At 44.8% G+C, this 22,051-nt stretch overlaps 1 protein-coding gene across 4 annotated transcripts in view; it reads right to left on the bottom strand.

The window, feature by feature from the left end:
- The window catches only part of FAM219A (family with sequence similarity 219 member A), a 126,529-nt gene extending 104,985 nt beyond the window's left edge, over positions 1 to 21,544 (bottom strand). For all 4 annotated transcript variants that reach the window (XM_065406792.1, XM_065406793.1, XM_065406794.1 and 1 more), the window contains exon 1: positions 21,476 to 21,544. In XM_065406792.1, the coding sequence (XP_065262864.1) occupies positions 21,476 to 21,535 (60 nt within the window). In that variant the 5' untranslated portion in view covers positions 21,536 to 21,544. The remainder of the gene's footprint in view (positions 1 to 21,475) is intronic.
- Positions 21,545 to 22,051: the final 507 nt, after the last annotated feature.

Here is a 22,051-nt window from a genome sequence, read left to right as displayed (position 1 = left end):
GCAGGAAGGGGCTACTGCAGTTACTTTAAAATGAGATTTCTGATAAAACCCAATACATTTGGTAAGATTTACCAGATGGAGCAATGGCTGTTTAATAAGATTGTTCACTGGTAACTATCAACGGAATTAAAGAAAAGAACGGATGTCCCAATAATGACCCAGGGAGAACAGCATTACTATGCTAGCATAATGAAAGCAATGCACCCTTTTTAAGCCTTGAAAAATAAAAAGGATTCATTGTATCTCAGTTAAAATTAGAGCCTGGAATGCAATTTCCATCCCTACCAAGGGCAAATTCATCAGTGTCTGAAAAACCCAATACAAAGCAAGACAACCCCAAAAGCAAGGAAATAACACCCTGGAAAGGGTGTAACATCAGAAGGTCATGCTTAGACTAGCACTTAATAGGACTGTATCAACCATGGTTGCGTAGCTTCTCTGCATGTCATCATGAAAGCCTTATCGCCACTGGAACGAATTGCAAAAGAAGCTACTGGGGACTTTACATATATTCAAAACCCATTAATATGACAGGGAATTACTGGCTGTCTCCATCAGACTAGGTACAAACAGGGAGTGCCAATGGCTTAAACCAGTGGTTCTCAACCAGAGGTCCAGGGCTCCTGGGGGGCTGCGAGCAGGTTTCAGGGGGTCCGCCACACAGGGCCGGCATTAGATTCGCTGAGGCCCAGGGCAAAAAGCCAAAGCCCAAACGCATGGGGCTGAAGCCTGAGCAACTTAGTTTCATGGTGCTCTCTGTGGCATGGGGCCACGAGCAACTGCCCTGCTTGCTACCCCCCAACGCTGGCCCTGGCTTTTATATGCAGAAACTTTTGTTGTGGCACACATGGGACATGGAGTTTTTATAGCATGGTGGGAGGATCTTCAGAAAGAAAAAAAAAGATCGAGAACCCCTGGCCTAAACCATGTAACTTTACCCCAGTTATTCACAAGGGGGAAAAACAGACCTAGTTAATCTGTGTCTGCTTATCAGTTTGTTTAAGAGAAAGTGAAGTTAAAAAGGCTTCAAATTAGAAATGAATAGAACAGAACTCAGTGCTTGTACAGCACTTTCAAAGACTTTGAAAAACACAATACTGCATATGCTCATAAGGCTAGCTGCTCTTAAATGAATGGGGAAACACCTGGACTAAATACATAATCCGTTCATGTGTTAAGCAGATGTGACAGTTGACAGGACCTTTGTGCTTTACAGGGAGTGTGACCCTAGGATAAATCTTTTGCCAGATATATGCTTGGATAATTTGAGGGGTTTGGGAATTTTAACAGTGAACACTTCTACTGAACCTAGGAGAATAGCCTACAACCACTTGCATTATGCTAACAATAAAAGTTTCCCTCTAGACGAGAATTTAAAGGTGACGACTCAATTTAATTAACACCCAGAGTCTGGGAATAGTAAGACTTGTTTTTACAAAGACTATCCTGAGAAGAATTGTTCATGTATAAAAATGTCACTGGAATTAGTTTTTTTTTAAATCTAAACCTTCTCCTGCAATTTCCTAGATATCACACCAGTTGTGCTTGTTACAAAATTAAGGATTCTCATTTACATTTAACCAAAGCTAGGGTTACCATACGTCCGGATTTTCCCGGACATGTCCGGCTTTTTGGGCTCCAAATCCCTGTCCGGGGGGAAATCCCAAAAAGCCGGACATGTCCGGGAAAATCGGGACATGCGGGGCCGGCGGTGCCGGGCCGGCGGTGCAGTGCCGGGCCGGGGGCGCCGAGCCGGGGGCCGGGCCGGCGGTGCGGTGCCGAGCCGGGGGCCGGGCCGGCGGTGCCGAGCTGGGGCCTGCCGAGCCGGGGGCCGGGGCCTGCCGAGCCGGGGGCCGGGCCGGGGACCGGCAGTGCTGGGCGGGCCGGGGGTGCTTGGCCGGGGGCTGGCCCGGGGCCGGCACCCCAGAGCCCGAGCCGACCCAGGCTGGAGACGCCGGGGGGGGGGCCAGACTGGGCCGCGCCTCCTCCCCCCACACCCCCCTTACCTGCTTCAGGCTTCCCGCGAATCAAATGTTCGCGGGAAGCAGGGAAGGGGCGGAGTTGGGGCGGGGACTTTGGGGAAGGGGCGGAGTTGGGGCAGGGGGCGTGGGCGGGGCCCCGTGGAGTGTCCTCCTTTTGGAGGCTCAAAATATGGTAACCCTACCAAAGCAGATTGGGGTTTTAATAATGTAGTGCCAAGATGCCTCAGTCAGGATTGGGGGCCCATTATATGAGGCACTGGGAAACCCACATAAGACAGTCACCTGCTCCAGAGAGTTTACAATATAGATGATCGTGTCTAGTCCAAAAGTCACACAATGTACCCATTACAGAGTTGGGAATAGAACCCACGTCTCCCGATTCTCTCTGGCTCTACTGGCATTTTATTTCCATTTCACATCCAGACTGCTCAGCAGTTGACAAAAACCATTTGCTTGCTAAAATGCATCTTTATATGCCTTCCTTTTGTCAGTTTAAGAACCCCTACACAACCCCATGCATTTATCAAGTAGTCAGCACTACAGACTTAGCACTTCTGAAAAATCAGAGTGAGCATTTGCAATTCCCATTGCCTTCAACTCGAGTCATAGTTGCTTAGCAAGTCTGGAAGAGGGAAAACAAAACAAAAACAAAAAAAAATCAGACCCTAATTTTTATTTCACTGTTCTCTGAAACTTCCTTTTTCAAACTTAGTTAAAAAGTCTCAGATTCTAGACACTGAATGTGAAATTCTTATAACAAGCTCATTCCCAGAAGCTCAATGTAATTCCCTTAGGAGTATGCAAAAACTCCCTTTCTTCTGCAGAAAGGGAGAAGTTCTGTGCCGATTCAACTCAGAAGCAGACTGGTACTCCAAATCAAGCACTCTCCCATCCCTCAAGTAATTTCTTTAGACCAGAGGTTGATTTTCACAGCATGGACCATCTCTTAGAGATTCTCAGAGATCCATTCATTGCCCTAATTTCTGTAATTCAAAGCAACTTTTTCCATGGAAATCAACACGTGGAAAGTATTTTCACTGAAGAGTTCAGGGATCCACAGAAGCAGGTGAAAATGAGAAGTCACCATGTGATCTTCCATCTCTCAGGACCACCAGCAAGAACTCTGCAAAGCACTAACGATCCACAGACCACAGTTTGCTTTGAACTATAAATGCAAAGCCTCAAGTCCAAGAGTTAAGCTACTGTATGGGACTTCACAATACAGCAAGTTTTTCAGGAGAAGTTCAGTGGAGTGTGACACTTTGCCACAACCAGCCATTCTACTTGATCTTGCAGTAGGGTTTCAAGTTCCAATCGTGGTCAAGTTCTGAAGGACATTTGCAAAAAAAATAATTTGTGATCAACCAGATCTTCTGGTGACCTTTATAGACCTTTTAGCAGCTACAAGTTTTACTCATCAGCATGCATTGGATGCAAAGGAGTCTTCAGTTTTCACAATGCATTAGAAGAGCTATCCAGACAGACAGAGTCTAGCTGACCAAAATGCCAATGTGGTCTCTAAACATGGATTCCAGATAAATGCTTGTGGAAATGCACAAATTCCAAAAGCCCTGATTCCTGTAATAACCGGCTTTAGAGGCAGAAGAAACAGGGAGGATAAAAAGCTAAACAAAAAGACCACAGATTAGACTAATTTAGGGGTGACAATGGGTGAATTTTGAGATGGATAAATTTCCAGACTCCAGTGTTCCAGCCGCACATCACAAAAAGGGTATTTCAGTCCTGGAAACCAATATAGCTGCAGTCATGGTAATACATGACTGAGACCTGGTAGTAATGGCCCTTAAAACCACATCTGTAGGATACAAATTGCATTGAAGCAATGAGTAAAACGGACTTTGTTTGGAAAAGACTAAAACATCATGTGAACTATTTTGTTGAAGAATGCCAGTGTCCAAGCAAAACACAGTCAGGCCTTGTCCTGCAACTGAAGTGGTGGTGGCCTCGGATGTTCCAAGGAAAGAGATTTAAATAGACACTCAAGATATAGTAGAGGGAGAAAGGAAAAAGTATGGCCAGAAGTGAGCAAGATGATGTTCCGTGCTCAGAACTGCACAGAGGAAAGCTGTGGGAATACTACACATTTGACAAGGAGATGTAGATCACCAAAGCTTTAGAGGTGAAGGCCACTCAATCCACTGAGACCCATAGAAATTGCATCTCACATCGACAAGAGTTCTAGTGTAAACAGTTCTACTGGCAAAAAATCCTTTTGCTGATATAGTAGTTCCATTCTGGGAACTGGTTTAAGCTATCATGGCGAAAGAACTCTTTTGCCAGTATAAGCTCCGTTTCCACTAGGAGGTTTGCTGGTACAGCTCTAGAGGCAAACCCTAGAAGTGTAGACAAGGCCATAACATTTCACCAAGTACCAACATGCTTCGGGTGACCCAGCTCATTTCATTCAGTTGGGAGAGGGGAAAATAAAATGGCACAGAGGAAAGCTCACGCTTTTTTACTCTGAGAAAATTAGCACATGCACAGCAGGTGTGTGGAGGAATAAATGCCACTCTAAAGCTGCATTAACAGTCATGCCGATAGGGAAGAAGGGGAGCCCCATCATGACAATCATTTAATACACTTGCTGATGTCTTAGGGACATGAAAGGGATCTAACTCACAAGCAATTGACCGACAGTAAAAAAAAAAGTGCACAATTTGTTAGAAAACAAGGACTAGGAGAGGCCAACAGAAAAGTAACCTTCCCCAGTCCCATAGGCGCTTCCAAAACCTGCAGCAAGCGGTTAAGAAGCCAGTGATCAATCTACTTGCTCTCACCATGACAATACAGTGCATGTTTCAGAGTAGCAGCCGTGTTAGTCTGTATCCGCAAAAATAACAGGAGTACTTGTGGCACCTTAGAGACTAACAAATTTATTAGAGCATAAGCTTTCGTAGCCCACGAAAGCTTATGCTCTAATAAATTTGTTAGTCTCTAAGGTGCCACAAGTACTCCTGTTATTAATACAGTGCATGACATTACAGAAGCTTATGTTGACCTGGGGCAGGAAACAATGATTGTTTTCTCTGCTGGAACGTACAAATAAACAAGCCAGGATCTAATGAGTATGTAACTGTAACCCTAAGAACACCTTGATGCCAACTGGAAAACAGGTCACTGTTCTGTAAAACAGTAACTCTCAGAATCACAGGGTCAGAAGGGACCACAAGGGTTATCTAGTCTAACCCGCTGCCAAGATGCAGGATTTGTTGTGTCTAAACCATCCAAAACAGATGGCTATCCAGTCTCCTTTTGAAAGCCTCCAGTGAAGAAGTTTCCACAACCTCCCTAGGCAGTCTGTTCCACTGTTCTTACAGTCAGGAAGTTTATCCTGAGATTTAATCTAAATCTGCTGTGCTGCAGTTTGAACCCATTCCCTCTTGTCCTGCCCTCTGTGGCAAGAGAGAACAACTTTTCTCCATCTTTTTTATGGCCGCCTTTCAAGTATTTGAAGACCGCTATCATGTCCTCCCTTAATTTTCTCTTTTCCAAACAAAACATGCCTAGTTCCTTCAGCCTTTGCTCATATGGCTTGCATTCCACCCCTTTGATCATCTTTGTTGCTCGCGTCTGGATCCTTTCCAGTTTCCCTCAATCCTTTCTATACATTGACCAAAACTGGACACAGTACTCCAGCTGAGACCTAACCAGTGCTGAGTAGAGTGGTACTATCACCTCCCATGACGTGCATTTGATTCCTCTGTTAATACAATCTAAAATTTCATTTGTTTTTTTGCAACAGCATTGCATTGCTGACTCATGTTGAGGTTGTGACCCACCACAACTCCCAGATCCTTTCTTGGCAGTGCTGCTGCCAAGCCAGTTATACCCCATTCTGTATTTGGGCATTTGGTTTGTCTTTGTTGAATTTTATTTTGTTGTCTGTAGCCCAGTTCTCCAATTTATCAAGATCCCTCTGAATTTTAGCTCTATCCTCCAAAGTATTGGCAACCCCCCCACCTTTATGTCATCTGCAAATTTGATCAGTATGCGCTCTATACCTACATCCGGGTCATTAATAAAGATGTTAAACATCAGACCCTGAACAGATCCCTGTGAAGCCCCACTTGAGACCTCCCTCCAATCTGACTTCATTCCATGAATAGTTACTCTTTGTCTGCAGTTATTTAGCGAGTTATGTATCCGCTTAATGGTAGTTCTGCCGAACCCGCTAACTTATCAGAATGTCATGTGGGACTGCATCAAAAGCCTTGCTGAAGTCCAGGTATGTTATGCCCACTGCATTCTCCCTATCCACCAAACCAGTTATCCTGTCAACGAAGGAAATCAAGCAGGTTTGGCATGATTCGTTCTTAGTAAATCCATGCTGACTGCTAGTGATCACCCCTTCAGCTTCCAGGTGCTCGCAAACTGAATGTTTTATGCATTGCTCTAGTAGCTTCCCAGGTATCGAAGTCAGGCTGGCTGGTCCATAGCTCCCTGGCTCCTCCTTTTCTCCCTTTTTAAAGACAAGTAATACATTAGTCCTTCTCCAGCTTTCCAGGACCTCTCCTGCTGTCCATGAGTTTGCAACTATTATTGCCAGTGGCTCTGAGATCTTCAGCTAATTCCTTCAGTACCCTTGGGTGAATAGCATCAGGCCCCGCTGAGTTGAATTCATTCAAATTGTTCAGAAGATCTCTGACGTGTTCTTTACTTATCCTGATCTGCATCCCTTCTCCTTTATTGTCTATGGTAACTTTGCTAATCATCTAGTCAGGTGTTATTTTTTGTGCGAAGACTGAAGCAAAGTAGGCATTGAGCAGCTCTACCTTCCTATCATCTTCCATTACCAGCTCACCTCTCCATTGAGCAGTGGACCCACACCATCCCTGATCATTTCCCGCCCCCCCGACGGGCCTGACCAACTCACTACACTTAAAATACTGCTTTCATAGGATATGTCCAAAGAGGGTCACATGAAGGTCTTCTAAAATCTTGTGTCATACTGATCCTCAATCATTGTGAGAGGTTTGAACGGATGCTATTTAAGGAGTTGTGTATACGTACTGAAAATGTGTTTCAAAGTCTACATCCAAGAAAGGACTGACACACAGGTTTTGCCAGACAAAGCCATATCTAGTCCCCATCTGTCTCGGAGCACGTGTAAATTAACCACTGTAAGCCAACACAATGGAAGCTCTGTTTGCAATGAAGTCAACAGGAGGACGTGAAATCAACATGAAGTCAACATACCAGGGAATAAACCCGGGAGAAGGGGGGAGTGGTCAGCTGGATTCTGGGGACCAACAATGAATTTGGGGGGGATAAAAGGTGGTGGCAAAATGACACTCTCTCATGTTGCACCTTTGGAAATAATCAGGCAGTGTGATTACATTCATGAAAACAGGATCCCAACCTGTTCTAGCTGGAAGCTCTGTAAAGGACATTTGGGTGAGATAGGAATGCTTTTAGACCAGAGGTTCTCAAACTGAAGTGGGTCATGACCCCGTTTTAATGGGGTCACCAGGGCTGGTGTTAGACTTGCTGGGGCCCAGCCCCGAAGCCAAAGCCTGAGCCCCACTGCCTGGGTTGGAAGCTGAAGCCCGAGGGCTTCAGCCCTGGGAAGTGAGACCCAGGCTTCAGCTTAAGCCCTGGGTGGCAGGGCTGAGGTTACAGGCCCCCTGCCTGGGGTGAAGCCCTTGGGCTTTGCCCGCACACCCCGACCCAGGGTAGTGGGGCTTGAGCTTTGGCTTTGCCTCCTCAACCTGGGGTGGAGGGACTTGGGCAGGATCAGGCTTCGGTCCCCCCTCCTGGGGTTGCGTAGTAATTTTTGTTGTCAGAAGGGGTCGCGGTGCAATGAAGTTTGAGAATTGCTGTTTTACACAGATGGTTAGTCTATTAAATATCATCTCTAGAAAGCATGTTATACTTTGGTTTTATAGGTAACCTTTTGTTCCTATTATCCTTACTCATCTCTTAAATCTTAATCTTTGATAATAAACTTATGATTATTTTCATTATAAATAAAGCTCAGTGCTGTGATGTCATATAGGAGCTGATCCTCAGTTGAATGAAAGAAGCTGGTGTGTGCACTGTCCCTTTGGGGACAGTTTACCTCATATTACTGTGAACAGCCAGTGACAGGAGCAGGGAAATTTCACAGGGGAATGCTTCAAAGTGGGTTTGAGGACTGGGGTGCACCTATTGTTAACCTGCAAAGCAAGATGAGGGCCCTGAAGAGATTGTTTGGGTAGCTAAACCAACTAGAGGTGTCAGGGAGAAGACACCTACTTAAGCACAAGCAAGTCTTTCTCTTCCTGGAGGCAGGGGAAATAAGGTGACACCCAGTCATGGGCACCCTGAGAACTGACACACTAACTAATTTTAGTGTCAAAGTACACTGAAATGCACAAGCTGTGCTCTCGTTTGCACCATGTACAGAATGCCAGGTGCAAGATGAACTGCCACTCTGCTAGGATTCTCAGAAAAGACAAGTCTACTGGATTTATTAGAATGAACCCTGCAGAGACTGAAAGGTTAATCTGTTCATATTAACCTAGACCATAGTTAGAGAGGGGAAGCTACAGGAACTCTAAGCTAGGCAATTGCAGACAAGTGCACAGAACCCAGGATGAGGACACCCTGCTCACATCCAGGGCTTAGGGTTTCACCCATGAGGTGGGGGCAAACATGCTCAGAGTTTGGGGTAGGTACACTAAGGGAAGACAGAGAATTTAGGAACACAACTTCCATCCGCCCCCCCCCCCACTTTTTTTATTTAGAAAATTGGCAAGTAAAAGTTATTGACAAGTAGTGAGGACAGTTTTACGTGTCTCTAGGCCACAGCTTAAAGCACAAGGATGTTAAAGAAGAAGGAAAAATAGAAGGGTCCATCAAGAGAACTTAGAAGCACCCACTGCATGCATCTGGGCAAGCAACCTAAAACTTCCTTTGGAAATGTCAGGGGGAAACTCAAACAGCTGATCCAAAGCAGTTTCAACCATCTTAGCCCAGATTCTTTCTAATAGGCTAAGCACAGAACTGGGGGCCAACTGAAACTGGCAAGAGGTTTACTAGTTGCCAAATTAATATCTTAGTGATGTCGCTGTAAGAGGTTAGTCACAGAATACAGAATGGGTCACACATGGGCTTTATATATGAAGTGGTAGCAGGTTATATATAGAACTCAGAAGTTAGGAAGTGTTGGCACACAGCACCCCTGCCTACACCCTGCATGTTTTTATGTAGATTACCCTCACCACCCAAAACGGTGAATTTTTAGCTCCCTAGATATTTATATTGTGCTAAGCACTTTACAAGCAATATACCCATTGAGGGGAGGAGGGATAGCTCAGTGGTTTGAGCATTGGCCTGCTAAATCCAGGGTTGTGAGTTCAATCCTCAAGGGGGCCACTTAGGGATCTGGGGCAAAAATCTGTGTGGGGATTGGTCCTGCTTTGAGCAGGGGGTTGGACTAGATGACCTCCCAAGGTCCCTTCCAACCCTGATATTCTATGATTTAAGCCTTAAATCCCACATGAATGCCATTTTAGAGGCAGAGAGACTGAAGTGATCTACCCAAGGGTCCTAGAAAGTCTGTGGTAGAAGAAGAAATAAAGTGCCAATTTCTACCCCAAGTCCTGTGCTTTAGTCACTCAGTTCCCTAAGGTTAGTAAATATTTTCCCTTGCATCTTCACCCCCCCCCCACCTTCTAGGTGGAAAATAATAACGGGGTCTTCTTTTCACAACCTACAACACACCTTCAATCCTCAAGATATTAATTAGAATTGAATAGAGTGAGGTCTTAAATTAATTTGTTTTGGAGGCAAGGAAGATGCAAGTCTGGGGAGACCCTACACAACCCCCAACCAACTGGTTAAATAACTAAAGGCCAACTCTGAATGTGAATTTAATTCAAAAGAAGTTTTTTTCCCCAGGCTAATTAGGCCTCAACTGGAGAATTGTGTCCCATTCTGGGTGCCACATTTCAGGAAAGATGTGGACAAATTGGAGAAGAGCAACCATAACCTTTGAGGGAAAAATCTATCCCCGCAACAAATATTTGTTCCTACAAATTTCTAAGAATGTTAGGACGATCTTCCTAATCAAAGGCTTCCTACCTTTGGTTTATCTGTAAGAACTAATAAATCAACACAAGTACTCATCTCTTGATTGATCACTGTCCGAAAATCTGCCAGCTACTATTTCTGCATCAAATTCATCCTACATGAGAAGCAGAAAACAGACAGACGTAGTAACATAGGATGGGAACAAATATTGCAAAATGCAGGAAGAAAGGACTTCTTTGCACTTCTAGTGTCTATAGGATGACCAGACAGCAAGTGTGAAAAATCAGGGTGGGAGTGGGGGGTAATAGGAGCCTATATAAGAGAAAGACCCAAAAATCGGGACTGTCCCTATAAAATTGGGACATCTGGTCACCTTAAGTGTCTAAAAAGGTGTACAAAAGCCATGTGGAACAGGAGATTTACTGAAGGGTAGAAAAATCCACTCACCCACAGTGAGCTGGGAGCTTTCTCTGAGAGCTGAGAGACCATAGCCTAAATTCTGCTAGACTAGAATTTCACTTTTTAAAAAGAAACAAACAAACAAAAATCAAGTTACTACCCCATATGAATGCAAAGCGAACCTTCCAAATGAAAGTCAATGCAATACTGTCTTCCTGAATCTAAAAATATTTCCAGTGCCTCTGCTGGAACACATAGTTTTGCCAAGTACTGACTCAGAAGAGCAAAAGACTCCTAGTGTTTTATTCTGCAACCCATTAACATAGTATCTGAGCATGTTCCACATAAAAATCGATAGCAGCAGCAAGGTCCCCAGCATACTTTGTGGAGTCTCTGGCACTTCTCCATTTTTGGTGTAAAAACTCTGCATGGGTAGGGTTTGAGTTCAGGGTTTGTTAATTATTGTACTTTTCATTAATGTTAATTTGTTTCGGGGTAATTTTTTGTTGGTTGGGGTTTTTTTTAGGGGATGGGGGGGGAGAGAGAAAGGCGTGGTGTCAATGTTGCACATATCATTCGTATATTGGAAAGGACTTTCTGAAGACTAGTCAGTTTCAGGGCTGCTAGTGAGAACCCCATCAGTAGTAGTGAAATCCACCAATTATGTCAGTTTCGAATTGCTGCTGGGGATCCCTGAATAGATCAGAAGAAAAAGTACTGTAGTTTTTCCAGAGGGATGCTGAACCCAACTCCTCCCTCTCCCCTATGTATAAATGGCAAAGATAAGTTAGGACTTGATCCAGAGCCCATTGATTTCAAGAGCAAAAGGCCTTAAAAAGCAACAACTGGTAGACATCCAAGAGTTCTGAAGGAATTTAAGTGAAGTTGCTGAGCTAACAAAAAATATGAAGTCTCACTAAAATCAGCTAGTCTACCAGGGGAACAAAAACGGTGATAAACCTGTCTTAAAAGGAGCACTGGGCTGATCCTGGGAATCACAAACCAGGTTATTTCATTACCAGGAAACTGCTGACCTTTTGCATTTGTCACTTCATAATTATATAAGCAAATAATCTGTACTGTAAACAATTGTTTTATACAACTCTGCTTTCAGTTATTAGCTTTCTATTGAACACCCATCTCAACACATCGTAGGTGCAAACTAGCGCAGCTTCTGTAGAGGAAGATGTCTCTCTAATCTACCAGAATTGTAAAGCATGCCCACAAGACAGTGGATAGAAGAGAACTGGCTGACAGCATATTTGGATTTTCAAAAAAAGAAGCTATTAGAAACAGTAATCCTAGGGCAAGATAAAGTACTGTCAAGGAATAGAAATTGGCTAAGAAAATGAAGAGCAGGAATAACTGGCCAGTTTTCAACATGACAAGAGGTTAACTTCAGGACACAAGGAGGTTCTGTACTAGGATTAATGTATTATATACATGCCAATGATCTGGAAAAGGGTCTACAGAAGTAGGGTGTCAGATGAGAAAGTTACGTTGGTTAGTCAAGATCACGAAAGAGTGAGAAAAACTTCAGAGGGACCTAAACAAAGCTAAGCGAATGGGCAGTTTGATAGATGAAATTCAGAATTGACAGATGAAGTAACTCATATTGGAAGGAATAGACAACCATTGATACACATCGCTGGATTCTACATTAATTGTAACCTCTCAGGAAAGAGAGATCTGGACATGACTACAAACAGTGAAATAAACTTATCAGCATGGAGATGCTGAGGTAACCAGACAAGTCAGCATTCTGCAGAGGTTTGAACTGGGGACAGATTGTTTCCTTCAGTTGTGAGTGCATCAGAGTGGGGAAGGCATATTATAAAGTTTGGTTGAGGTACACAAGACTCCAGGGAGAACCATTTAAAATCTGAATCTTCATAGTGCCTTGTCTACAAAGATCAAAAACTACAGTTGTGGCATAAAAACAGTCATACTGGGTCAGATCAATGGCCCATCTAGCCCAGTATCCTGTCTTCCAACAGTGGCTACAGAGGGAATGAACAGAACTGGTAAACATCAAGTGGTCCATCCCCTGTCACCCATTCCTGGCTTCTGGCAAATGAAAAGCAGACACCTCTGCAGTAGAGGCCAAAAGCCTCCAAAGCACAAGAGGAAGTTTTGTTAAGTGTATCAGAACAAATCCCCAGTTTTGGGAGAAGTGCCATGGAAATGTTTATAACCATACATGATCAGAAGTCTTCTCCTTCCTCCCCCACCACCCAACAGGAACGGAACCGTTTCACAGTATCAAAACCTACAATAAGTTACTTTCTAAGTAGGACAGTCTGAAGAGATTGCTAGATATGTGTGAGAACAGAGATATGGTAACAGCAGGAAGGGAGAAAGGGGACTGTTGAAGGGAAACAGGCTTGCTAGAATATTAGGGCCTCTCCTCCTGCCCAACCTCCTTAACAGTTCCTTGTGTCTTTGCTTGACAATACTGAGAATGCTGCCACACAGTCCCGTCTTGCACATCTGCTTATACTTAATAAAGCTACTGGCCATTGTCCACCTTTCTTTCTCAGTCTCTTCCCTATTGTAATTGCTCCCCACTGTACCTAGCTTGAATTCTAAAACTTAATTCTTTTTCTTGGTGTGCAACAGTATTCTGCAGTTCTCATCTTATAAATGCACATCTGTAGAAAAGGTCAAGCAGGGTCATGAGAGTCTGCAGGATTCACATGGCGCTCATCCATACTGAACAGAGGAGAGGAGGAGTCCCCATGATCTTGATTGCATGGCACTCTAAAAGGGGATTCATTTTGGGATTCAATGACAGGGCTGGCCAGGGTACAGCCTGCGGGCCAAATTCTGCTGTTCTGCAACAAGTCCTGCAACGGACCTCATTGTTAATGAGCAACTCCCCACAGTGACTACAGATCCCAGCAGGCCATGCCCCACCTTGATCACAGCAGACAGGGACTGCTGGAGTTGATTTCATTTTATATTAATTAGCTGCAGCCCTTGAGCTTGCGGCAAGTTGCCAATGCAACCCGGGGCTGGGCAAGGTTTGGTCATCTCAGCTATATGCTCAATAATTAGAACAAAACCAGCATTAGATATAGATTATTTTTTAAAACCTTCAGTGTAAATGGAAGTTATTCCAGGAAAACAAAATGGATGTGTCAGTTCCTCAGTCCCTGCTCAACAGTTACAGCTCCAGCTATTGTCACGCTAGAAAGTCAGCGGGCAAGAGACAGCATACTATAGCCCATGACAGACAGGTGATAATTAACCTTCAGAATCAACTGCAGTTTTGGAGTGTGCACTGGTTGGAAAGGCTTCAGACAACTTTCTAAGAACAGCCATATTTTTTTCTGGAAAGCCTTTAAATGCTACACCTGCCCCCTAATTTCACATCAGACTGGAGACTCAGGCCAATCCACTGTCAAGCTAAGGTGAATTAGTTTTTAGGCAGAACTGTGGCAGCCATTCTGTGGCTCAATCTGAAGAGATGGAGCTGCAAATACACTATAACCGTCTTCTCAAAGGAGATGATTTTCAGAAGTCCAGAAATCAGCATGTTTGACAAAAACTCTACAGCAAAGGAACATTTTTAGTGGATTTCAAGAGGGAGCAGAGAGGCAGACAGCCCTCCTACTGTCAAGGTTCTCAATGCTCACTTCAGGTATCAGTCGCTGGATACCCCCACTTGATATGCTACCCATCTGATCCAGAAGGCAGTTGATGTACATCAGATTTTTAACTTGGTCCATTTTAAATTTCTGCTTCAAATTCTTTGTTTTCATTTTTAATTGAGGGCGGGAGGAAAGGAGAGCAAGTGCAATAGGAGGAATGGGCAGAGTTGTTCTCACATTCAAGGTTTGCACAAGGAGTTTGATTTTGATGTGCAAACAAAGGGCAACTTGGTCTGGGCGGTGAGAGGGGAAAATCTCTGCATCAGCCTTGTGAATTGCTTGAAGGGAAGAGACAAGAAGCAGGTTTCTAAGGTACCTTCCTTGTTTTAAAAGAGGTAATGCAGTCTTGCAGGTGGAGCTGGGAGTCAGGCAGATCGTGTTCTATTCTCAGCTCCCCTTCTGACTCACTGTATGAACTTGGGCAAGTCAGTCCATGTCTCTGCCTTCATTTTCTCTTCTGGAAAGTGACCATACCTCAAAGAAAGACCTTTGGAGAAAATACTTGACTTTGATGCAGACCCTACAAGTCAATTGTTTCAACTAAAATGCGCAACTTCAAGGTTCTGAAAAGCTTTTAGGATGTGAGCAGTACTCCATGGCCATAAACATATATAAGAACCAGGGTCAATAGTGTTAGAAAATATTTTAATGTTCACAATGAGACAAGAAACAGGTCTTTCAGAATTGATCACTTCCTACTTAGAAAGCTTTTAAGCCCTGACTTGCCAGCCCTCCTAGTATCCAATTTAAAAACCCTGGGGAGCAGTTATCTGCCAGATCAAGGAAAGAAAACATCCTAGGAGTTCAGTGCGGTCATGAGTGTATAACAACTGAATCCACCAGTGCATAGGTATGTATAGGTTTAGAATCTACTGCTTTATGGGTCACAACCCATCCCTGCCTATTTCATTTTCACCTGAAATACTGCAACCAACCAACCAGGTGGCAACCCACCTATTTCTATATAACAGCCTGCAAAAATGTGAACAATTAGATGGTACAGGGAAAGTATTTCACTATAAAACATTATTCTCTTTACTTGGATTTCATCCCCACTATCATACAAGTTTCCTGAGAAGAGGAAAGAAAACTCTTCTAAAGGTCCTTCTCTTGGACTGAGTTGTTCCTGACACTCATCTGATTCTTGTTTTATTTGTATGTTTTTCAAGAGATGAAAGTGAACAAGCAAGGAACTAAGAAGTGGTGCTTTTTACCAATTTGGATTTGGTACAGGATACGGCCAAAAGTTATTACCATACAGCAGGGTAGATTTGATTTAAATCAAATCGATTTAAATCATGAGTTAAATCACCAGTCAGGAAGACTCCATTTAATCATGGATTTCTACATAAAAGTGCATTCTTGTTGGTTGTTATAACCTTAATACATATTCTTCACAACTCAGAGCTAGATGTAGGTTTCATTTTCAGAAGGTACACACTAGACATTTTTAAACAGTGATTCACTTTGAAAACTTTTCAGATTAGTTTTACAGCTATATCAAAAAATGAATGATTGTTTGGTTATTTCATTTACCAAAGGTAATTGAAGCAGATAGTTCACCTCCCAATGACTTCCTAAATATCTCCAATTCAGCAGGTTAATCATTAATATTTGGAGGATTTTCTTGCCGTGCTGTATTAGGAGGAGAACATCACCAGGCAGACATTTCAATTGTTTTATTTAACTAAAACAACAACGTTATGTACTCTGGACTTTTTTTCTTCAACAGCAAACATATAATATTTTAACAAAACAAGCATATGTCCCTCGCTTCTCACATTTACCTCCAGACCTCTTCTCCTTGTCCAGATCTATTCCGCCCCCAACAATCTTCTATTCATTGAACTTTTTGAAACTTCGCAGTTTTAGAGAGAGGTAAGGGATGGACTCTGTGTATGCAAATTTGCAGAGGGACAATAGGGTTGAGGTCTGTTATTTCTCATATTTATTTATTTAAAAACATTTTTGCTGTTAACAAGCATGTTACCTCTGGAGAGACAAATCCACACTTTGAGAACTGCAAAACTAAGCATCTCTGATGGTATTTTCTAGACTGAGCACTGAGTCCCACTGGGTAGATAGAAAGATTAACTTAAATCTATACAGAAGCCCCTGGAACTCCATAAGATTGGGTCCCTAATCCATGAACTATTGGAAGTCATTTACAAAACTTTTCTTAAACATTACATGAATATATTGTCTCATACTATAGAATTAGAATTTATAATCCCTATTCCATGATGAGATATCTTTGAGCTATAATGTGTTTTAATTAAAACTATCTTTAGATAAGTTTTTTTCCCCTCAAAAAGCATTTTATCAAAAATCCGATTTAAATTAAAAAAAATCCAATTAAAAAAAAAAATCATTGATTTTTATCCACCCTGCCAAAGTGTGGATAAAACCCAGGGCCGGCTCCAGGGTTTTGGCCGCCCCAAGCAGCCAAACAAACAAACCAAAAAAAAGCCGCGATCGCGATCTGCGGCGGCAATTCGGCAGGAGGTCCTTCGCTCCGAGCAGGAGTGAGGGACCGTCCGCCGAATTGCCGAACAGCTGGACGTGCCGCCCCTCTCCGAAGTGGCCGCCCCAAGCACCTGCTTGGTAAGCTGGTGCCTGGAGCCGGCCCTGATGACCAAGCCACCACAAGTGCGTCTCTCTTTAGCGGTTTCACCAGAGAAGCCATAGACTATATAGAGTGGTGCGTCAAGGAAGCTTGCAATGCTGCCACTGCAACTGTTTCTGTGATTGAGCAGAACACTTCAACCTGCTGGGCTGTTTAAATAGGGCAGCATCTTCCACTGCCATGAAACTGAATATTTCTGAGTGTTGTAGCCATGTCAGTCCCAGGATATTAGACAGACAAGGTGGGTGAGGTAATATCTTTTATTGGATGAACTTCAGGTCACCTGAAGAAGAGCTCTGTGAAGCTTGAAAGCTTGTCTCTCACCAACAGAAGTTCGCTCAATAAAAGATATTGCTTCACCCACCTGGTCTCTCTATTTCTGAAAGAAGCATATAACCTAGGAATCACAAAACTAATGGCATGTACTGGTCAGAGACTGATTCAAATGCAGAAGGGAGCCCTTGCCCACCAGTGATGTCCGAGGGTAATGCTATGGTGAGAAACCTAGTCTGCTCCTGAGCTGCTGGGATTCCAACCAAGGCTCTCTCTCATCAGTCACTAGCTAGTAAGTGCAAAAGATATTAAGCCATCCCAGCCTAGGAACAGCTCCATACTGGAATAGCCCTGAGGTCCAAATAGTCCAGTTCCCTTTTTCTGACAGTGACCAGTAGCGGCTGCTTCAGAGGAAGGCGCACAAACCCTGCAGTAGGCAGATGTGGAGTAATCTGCCCCACACGTTAGACCTCATCCTGGCCTCTAACAGTTAGAGGTTGGCTTAAACCCTGAAGCATGCTGTTTAACATCTCTTCCAAAATGTATAATTAATTATGATTACTCTGGATAGTCTTAATATTCATAAGCGTACAATCCCTTTTTGAAACTTGCTAAATTCTTGGCCTCAAATCTGGGTGCTGAAAGGGAGAAACCAGCTCTACTTTATCCACTCCCCATCACTGCAGAACCTACTAGCTACTGTGTGTGTAGTCTGCTTTTGTACCTTTATCCCAGCTTCTGCGTTCACAGCCATGTCGCCCCCCAACCCCCTCACTCCGGTGAAGTTTTAGACTGTTTCTCTGGTACTGCCAATAGTTTTTACAAACTTGTTAATTTCGCTACTAAGCACAAAGTGATGGGAGTGCAGGTGAACAGCCTTGTCAATTTCACTCTGCCACTGATGATGGCTAAGCTGGTTCTTTCAAACACTGGTACAGGCTCCTTCATTTAAAAATAAATAAGTCCACCAAGCAATGATTTATGTTTTCTGAATAATCTTGTAACATACTGGGTGCAATAAGAAATTATTCAGAAGTACGATGGGGTGTCTTTAGCCCTAAACAAGAAGTCGTTCAATTCTAAAATGTTTAGTGGGACAATCTTCAGTGCTAAAATGAACCTGCCAATAAGTCCTTAACAGTAGTTGGTGGTGGAGACTTGTAGAAGTACTTGTTTTTTTAATTAAGTTATTTCCACCTCTTCTCAAACATTTCATACTGGGATCTCATGCAATTAGATACCAGAGATGGCCTTTACATACCGGAGCAGTGGAAATCAGAATTCTGAGCGAGTCAGTCAGTTAGCAAGTCTCCACTTTAATACCAATGCAAAATTTATTGCTGGATCCCTAGAGGTCCTGGGGGGTCATCCATAACACACAGAAAGCACCCCAAGCAAAGAAAATGAAAGCACTGTAAACGCGAGACAGGCAAAAATGAGAGGAAGATAGAGTGCTCGTGTCTGAGAGAACACGTCTTTCCAGCTGCAGAGAAACCTGGGCAAACACGTTCAAGTGTTCTGCACTGTGCAGCTGGAGAGTAAGGATAGGAAATGAGCCTTGCTTATCAAAACAATTCAGTATGAGGCTGTATGATGGGCTCACAAAATGAAAGGCAGGTTTGGAATTGTTTGATGAGAGACCAGGAACTGTCATTGCAAGCCAAACCCCTTTCCCTACCACCTTCCACTTCAGAAACTCAAAGCCACCAGCAAGTTTTACTTTACACATTTAAGCAAACATCAAACCACGGCGGCCTGTATTCCTCGGTCTACAGAAACTCTCTTGGGTGTCTTACTGTGCTGTAGCCATCATTTCAGTTGTTTTTGTTTATATAATCACACCTGAGTTTTGGGGTTAAAAAAGTGTCTTTTCCACTTCCAGTCGCTATAGAAATAAACCCATGCACTGTATGCAAACAAAGCATTTTTTGATAGAGAAGCCAAGTGTGTTTGTACAGTACCTAGATTCTTCAGGCAAACAGTTGCCTAAGTGCAATTTTACCCAGAGAATGACTGTTATTAAATTTAATATGGAGCATAATCTGCAGCTTCATAGCATGAACTGTGTTGTACCAGGGCTTTGGAGCTGTGCTCCGGCTCCGCTCCAGCTCCAGCTAAAAACCTGCAGCTCCACTGCTCCGGAGCTGCTCTGCTCCAAAGCCTTGCATGTATACAAATATCCTATTTAAGATACGTTCCTGTCAGTCTCCAATATCATTAGCTCATCTAACTCTAAAGGTTTCCAAGACAGACCATTGACCAATGTTGGTCCAGAGAATGGGTTATTCACCTTATGCCAACACTTTGTTTCCAGCTTGTTGATCAGATTGAAAGACAGCTAAAAACACAGTAAATTATTTCGTTTTACTGTTCAACATATTTAATTGCTATACCTGCCACAGGGATGTTATATGATCACAACTGGGAAGGAAGTTGGAGGGGAAGTATGCCACAAGACCATCCGTCTAGTAAGATGTGGTCAACGCCATGAAAGTCTGAAGACATCTGCTCTAATCCAGGCCTTCCCCAAGTTCCACTGTCAAGTTTTGCAGTTTTACAAACACATATTTCTGCTTTTAAGGTGTGTTTCTCTACCTGTTCCTGTACTGAAGATCCACAAAAGTATCAGGGGAACTGGCTGATTGAAAAAAGTGGCAAGACAGGCTATCCAACACACAAAATCCTGATCACCTTAATGGGCTGCTTGTAGAATACGTAAACATTTTAAAAAGTAGTGATTTTAATCTGACCAGATCGTTCCAAATACTAGAGGATTTATTCTAGATGGGTATACAACGAAGTTAAAAGACAGACAGACAGACACTGCTAAACATAATTGTGCCTTTACCCCAATATGCCAAACAGTAGTGAAATGCTGTCAAATGTATGCCTGTACACAGTATTAATTTCAGGAGATCATAATAAGAGTCTCTTGAATGGGGGAGGGTAAGAGGAGATGTACATGTAATAACTAGGATTTCTGGTTGCAGGGATGACACAGCAGCTGCTGTTAAAAACATGTGATGCTGCTAAATGCAAAAAAAAAAAAAAAAGCCTGTTAAAAGTCCATTTTAATTTTTAAAAACGTAAGTCATTAAAGAATCCTTATACCATGATATAGAAATGTATGTAAATGAAGTCACATGTCTGAGTAAAATCTGTGAGTCAGAATAAGCAAGTTAAGGCTCCTTACTGTGATTAAAGTGCTTTGAGGCAGAAATACACCTCCTCTACATGCGGTAAATATACAAGTGCACACAGCAAGATCCATGCAAAAGTCAGGCACCGAATTCAAGTTTTAAGAAATAATAAATCTTATTTTGTCTTTAGCATATAAGCATAGGGATGTATGATCATTTAGGGGCAAGGAAAGGAAAACTATCCCTATTGTGTAAGAAACAATCACTGAAGCAACTACAATTCCTGCTCAGAGAAAATAAACAGCTCCTCATGGAATAACATGCGAGTCACTCTGGCGTACACCTGAGCGCTTAAGACTTGGGCTTATCCTCAGAGCACAGGGACATGGATGGACAGGTAACATTAAAAACAGCATCCTGGTGATCAATTATCTGCAGCTCACTAACAGGTGGGGCAGCAAGCAAGGAGTTGGATGCTCACAACAGTCTAACAACTGCAAAATGTCAGTGTGTGGGTCCTGTCCAGAATCATCAGCGGCTACCACAGCAGGCAAGGACCAGCCTTGCAAGTGCCCACTCCTGCTCTCCAAGCTCACGGGTACCACCACGAGAGCTGTCCTGTTCCAGTCGCAAGCCCCTGATGTTACATAACAGCCTGGTTTTCCTTACCTCCGCTCACAGCCAGCCAGACACCAAGGCAGGTCTAAAGGGACAAGACGCAGCCCATCTTGCCCCCCCCCCCGTGTCACGCCTCAGAGATTTGGGAGAGTTTAATCGCGACACAGACACGGGCACAACCAGGTGTCGTCACCAGAGCGGCCCCCACCCCTGCTGCCTGCGGGCCCACATGCAGCTGTCTCTCCCCCCCCCCCGGGCAGCTTACAAAGGGATGACATCATCGGGCAGGCGGACACCGGGGACCCCAAAACATCCCGTCCCGCTAGCAGCCCCGCCCCGGGGACAGGCGGAGCGCCCCAGTCCCGGCCCCCGGGGAGAGCAGGGCCCGGGTGCAGCTGCGGGGGGGACTCCTGGAGCCCCCTGTAATGGGAAGTGCAGGGGATGCCGGTGGGTGGCCCCTCTGCCCCCAGGCGCCCCCGCCCCTCACATCCCCCTATGGGTGGGGGCTAGGAGAAGCCGCGCCCCCCCTCACGCCAGGGGGACCCCCCCTTTCGCCGCTGAGTTCCAGGGGGCCCAAGCTCTGGCGGGGGGGCGGGATAAGGGGCTCCCCCAGCCTGAAGGGCCCCCCCGGGGGTTAGACCCCTCCCCCCGGGGTGACAGCGCGGGCTGCCCAGGGCGGGGCCCCCCGAGGACAGGCGTGAGGCGGCGGCAGCCCCCGTCCGGGTCGCCCCGGCCCCGCCCGCCCCTCACCAGCGGCTGCATCTCGGCGCGCACGGTGGGCACCTGGAACCGGTCTATCTCCTCCATCATGGTGCCGGCAGGGCGGGGGCGGCCCGGGCGGGTCGCTCCGGGGCCGGGGTCGGGCGCCTCAGTGTCGCAGGGACGCGCCCGCCGCTCGCTGCTGATGCTGCTGCCTCATCCCAGCCAGCCGCGCTGCCGGGGTGACTCAGCCGCTCCGCTTCCGGGTCCGGGACCCGCCGCCCCGCCTCCTCCTGCATTATTCATGAGACGCGGCCCGGCCTCCGTGCGTTATTCATGAGGGGGCGGGGGCAAATACTATAAATAATTCATGAGCCGGCCCGAGAGCCCGGATGGGAAGAACGCCCCGCCCCTCCCTTCGTTGGGAACTTCCCTTCCGGCGGGGTGGGATGTACCATTCTCTCCCCGCGGGGGGGAGCCCACATCCCATTCTGAATTTGGATTGGCAGAGAGGGAGTTCCGGCCCGTTGCCATAGATACCAGTATCAACTTCCGGCAACTGGTTGCGAGCGGGGAAAGGAGCGAGCGAGCAGGAGTTGGAGACTTGGAGCCCGGGGGACTGTTGCC

Source organism: Emys orbicularis, chromosome 6, assembly GCF_028017835.1.
Source record: "Emys orbicularis isolate rEmyOrb1 chromosome 6, rEmyOrb1.hap1, whole genome shotgun sequence".
NCBI classification, from domain to species: domain Eukaryota; kingdom Metazoa; phylum Chordata; order Testudines; family Emydidae; genus Emys; species Emys orbicularis.
The sequence above is the reverse complement of the archived record's forward strand: the minus strand, read 5'-3'. Positions and strand labels throughout refer to the sequence as shown.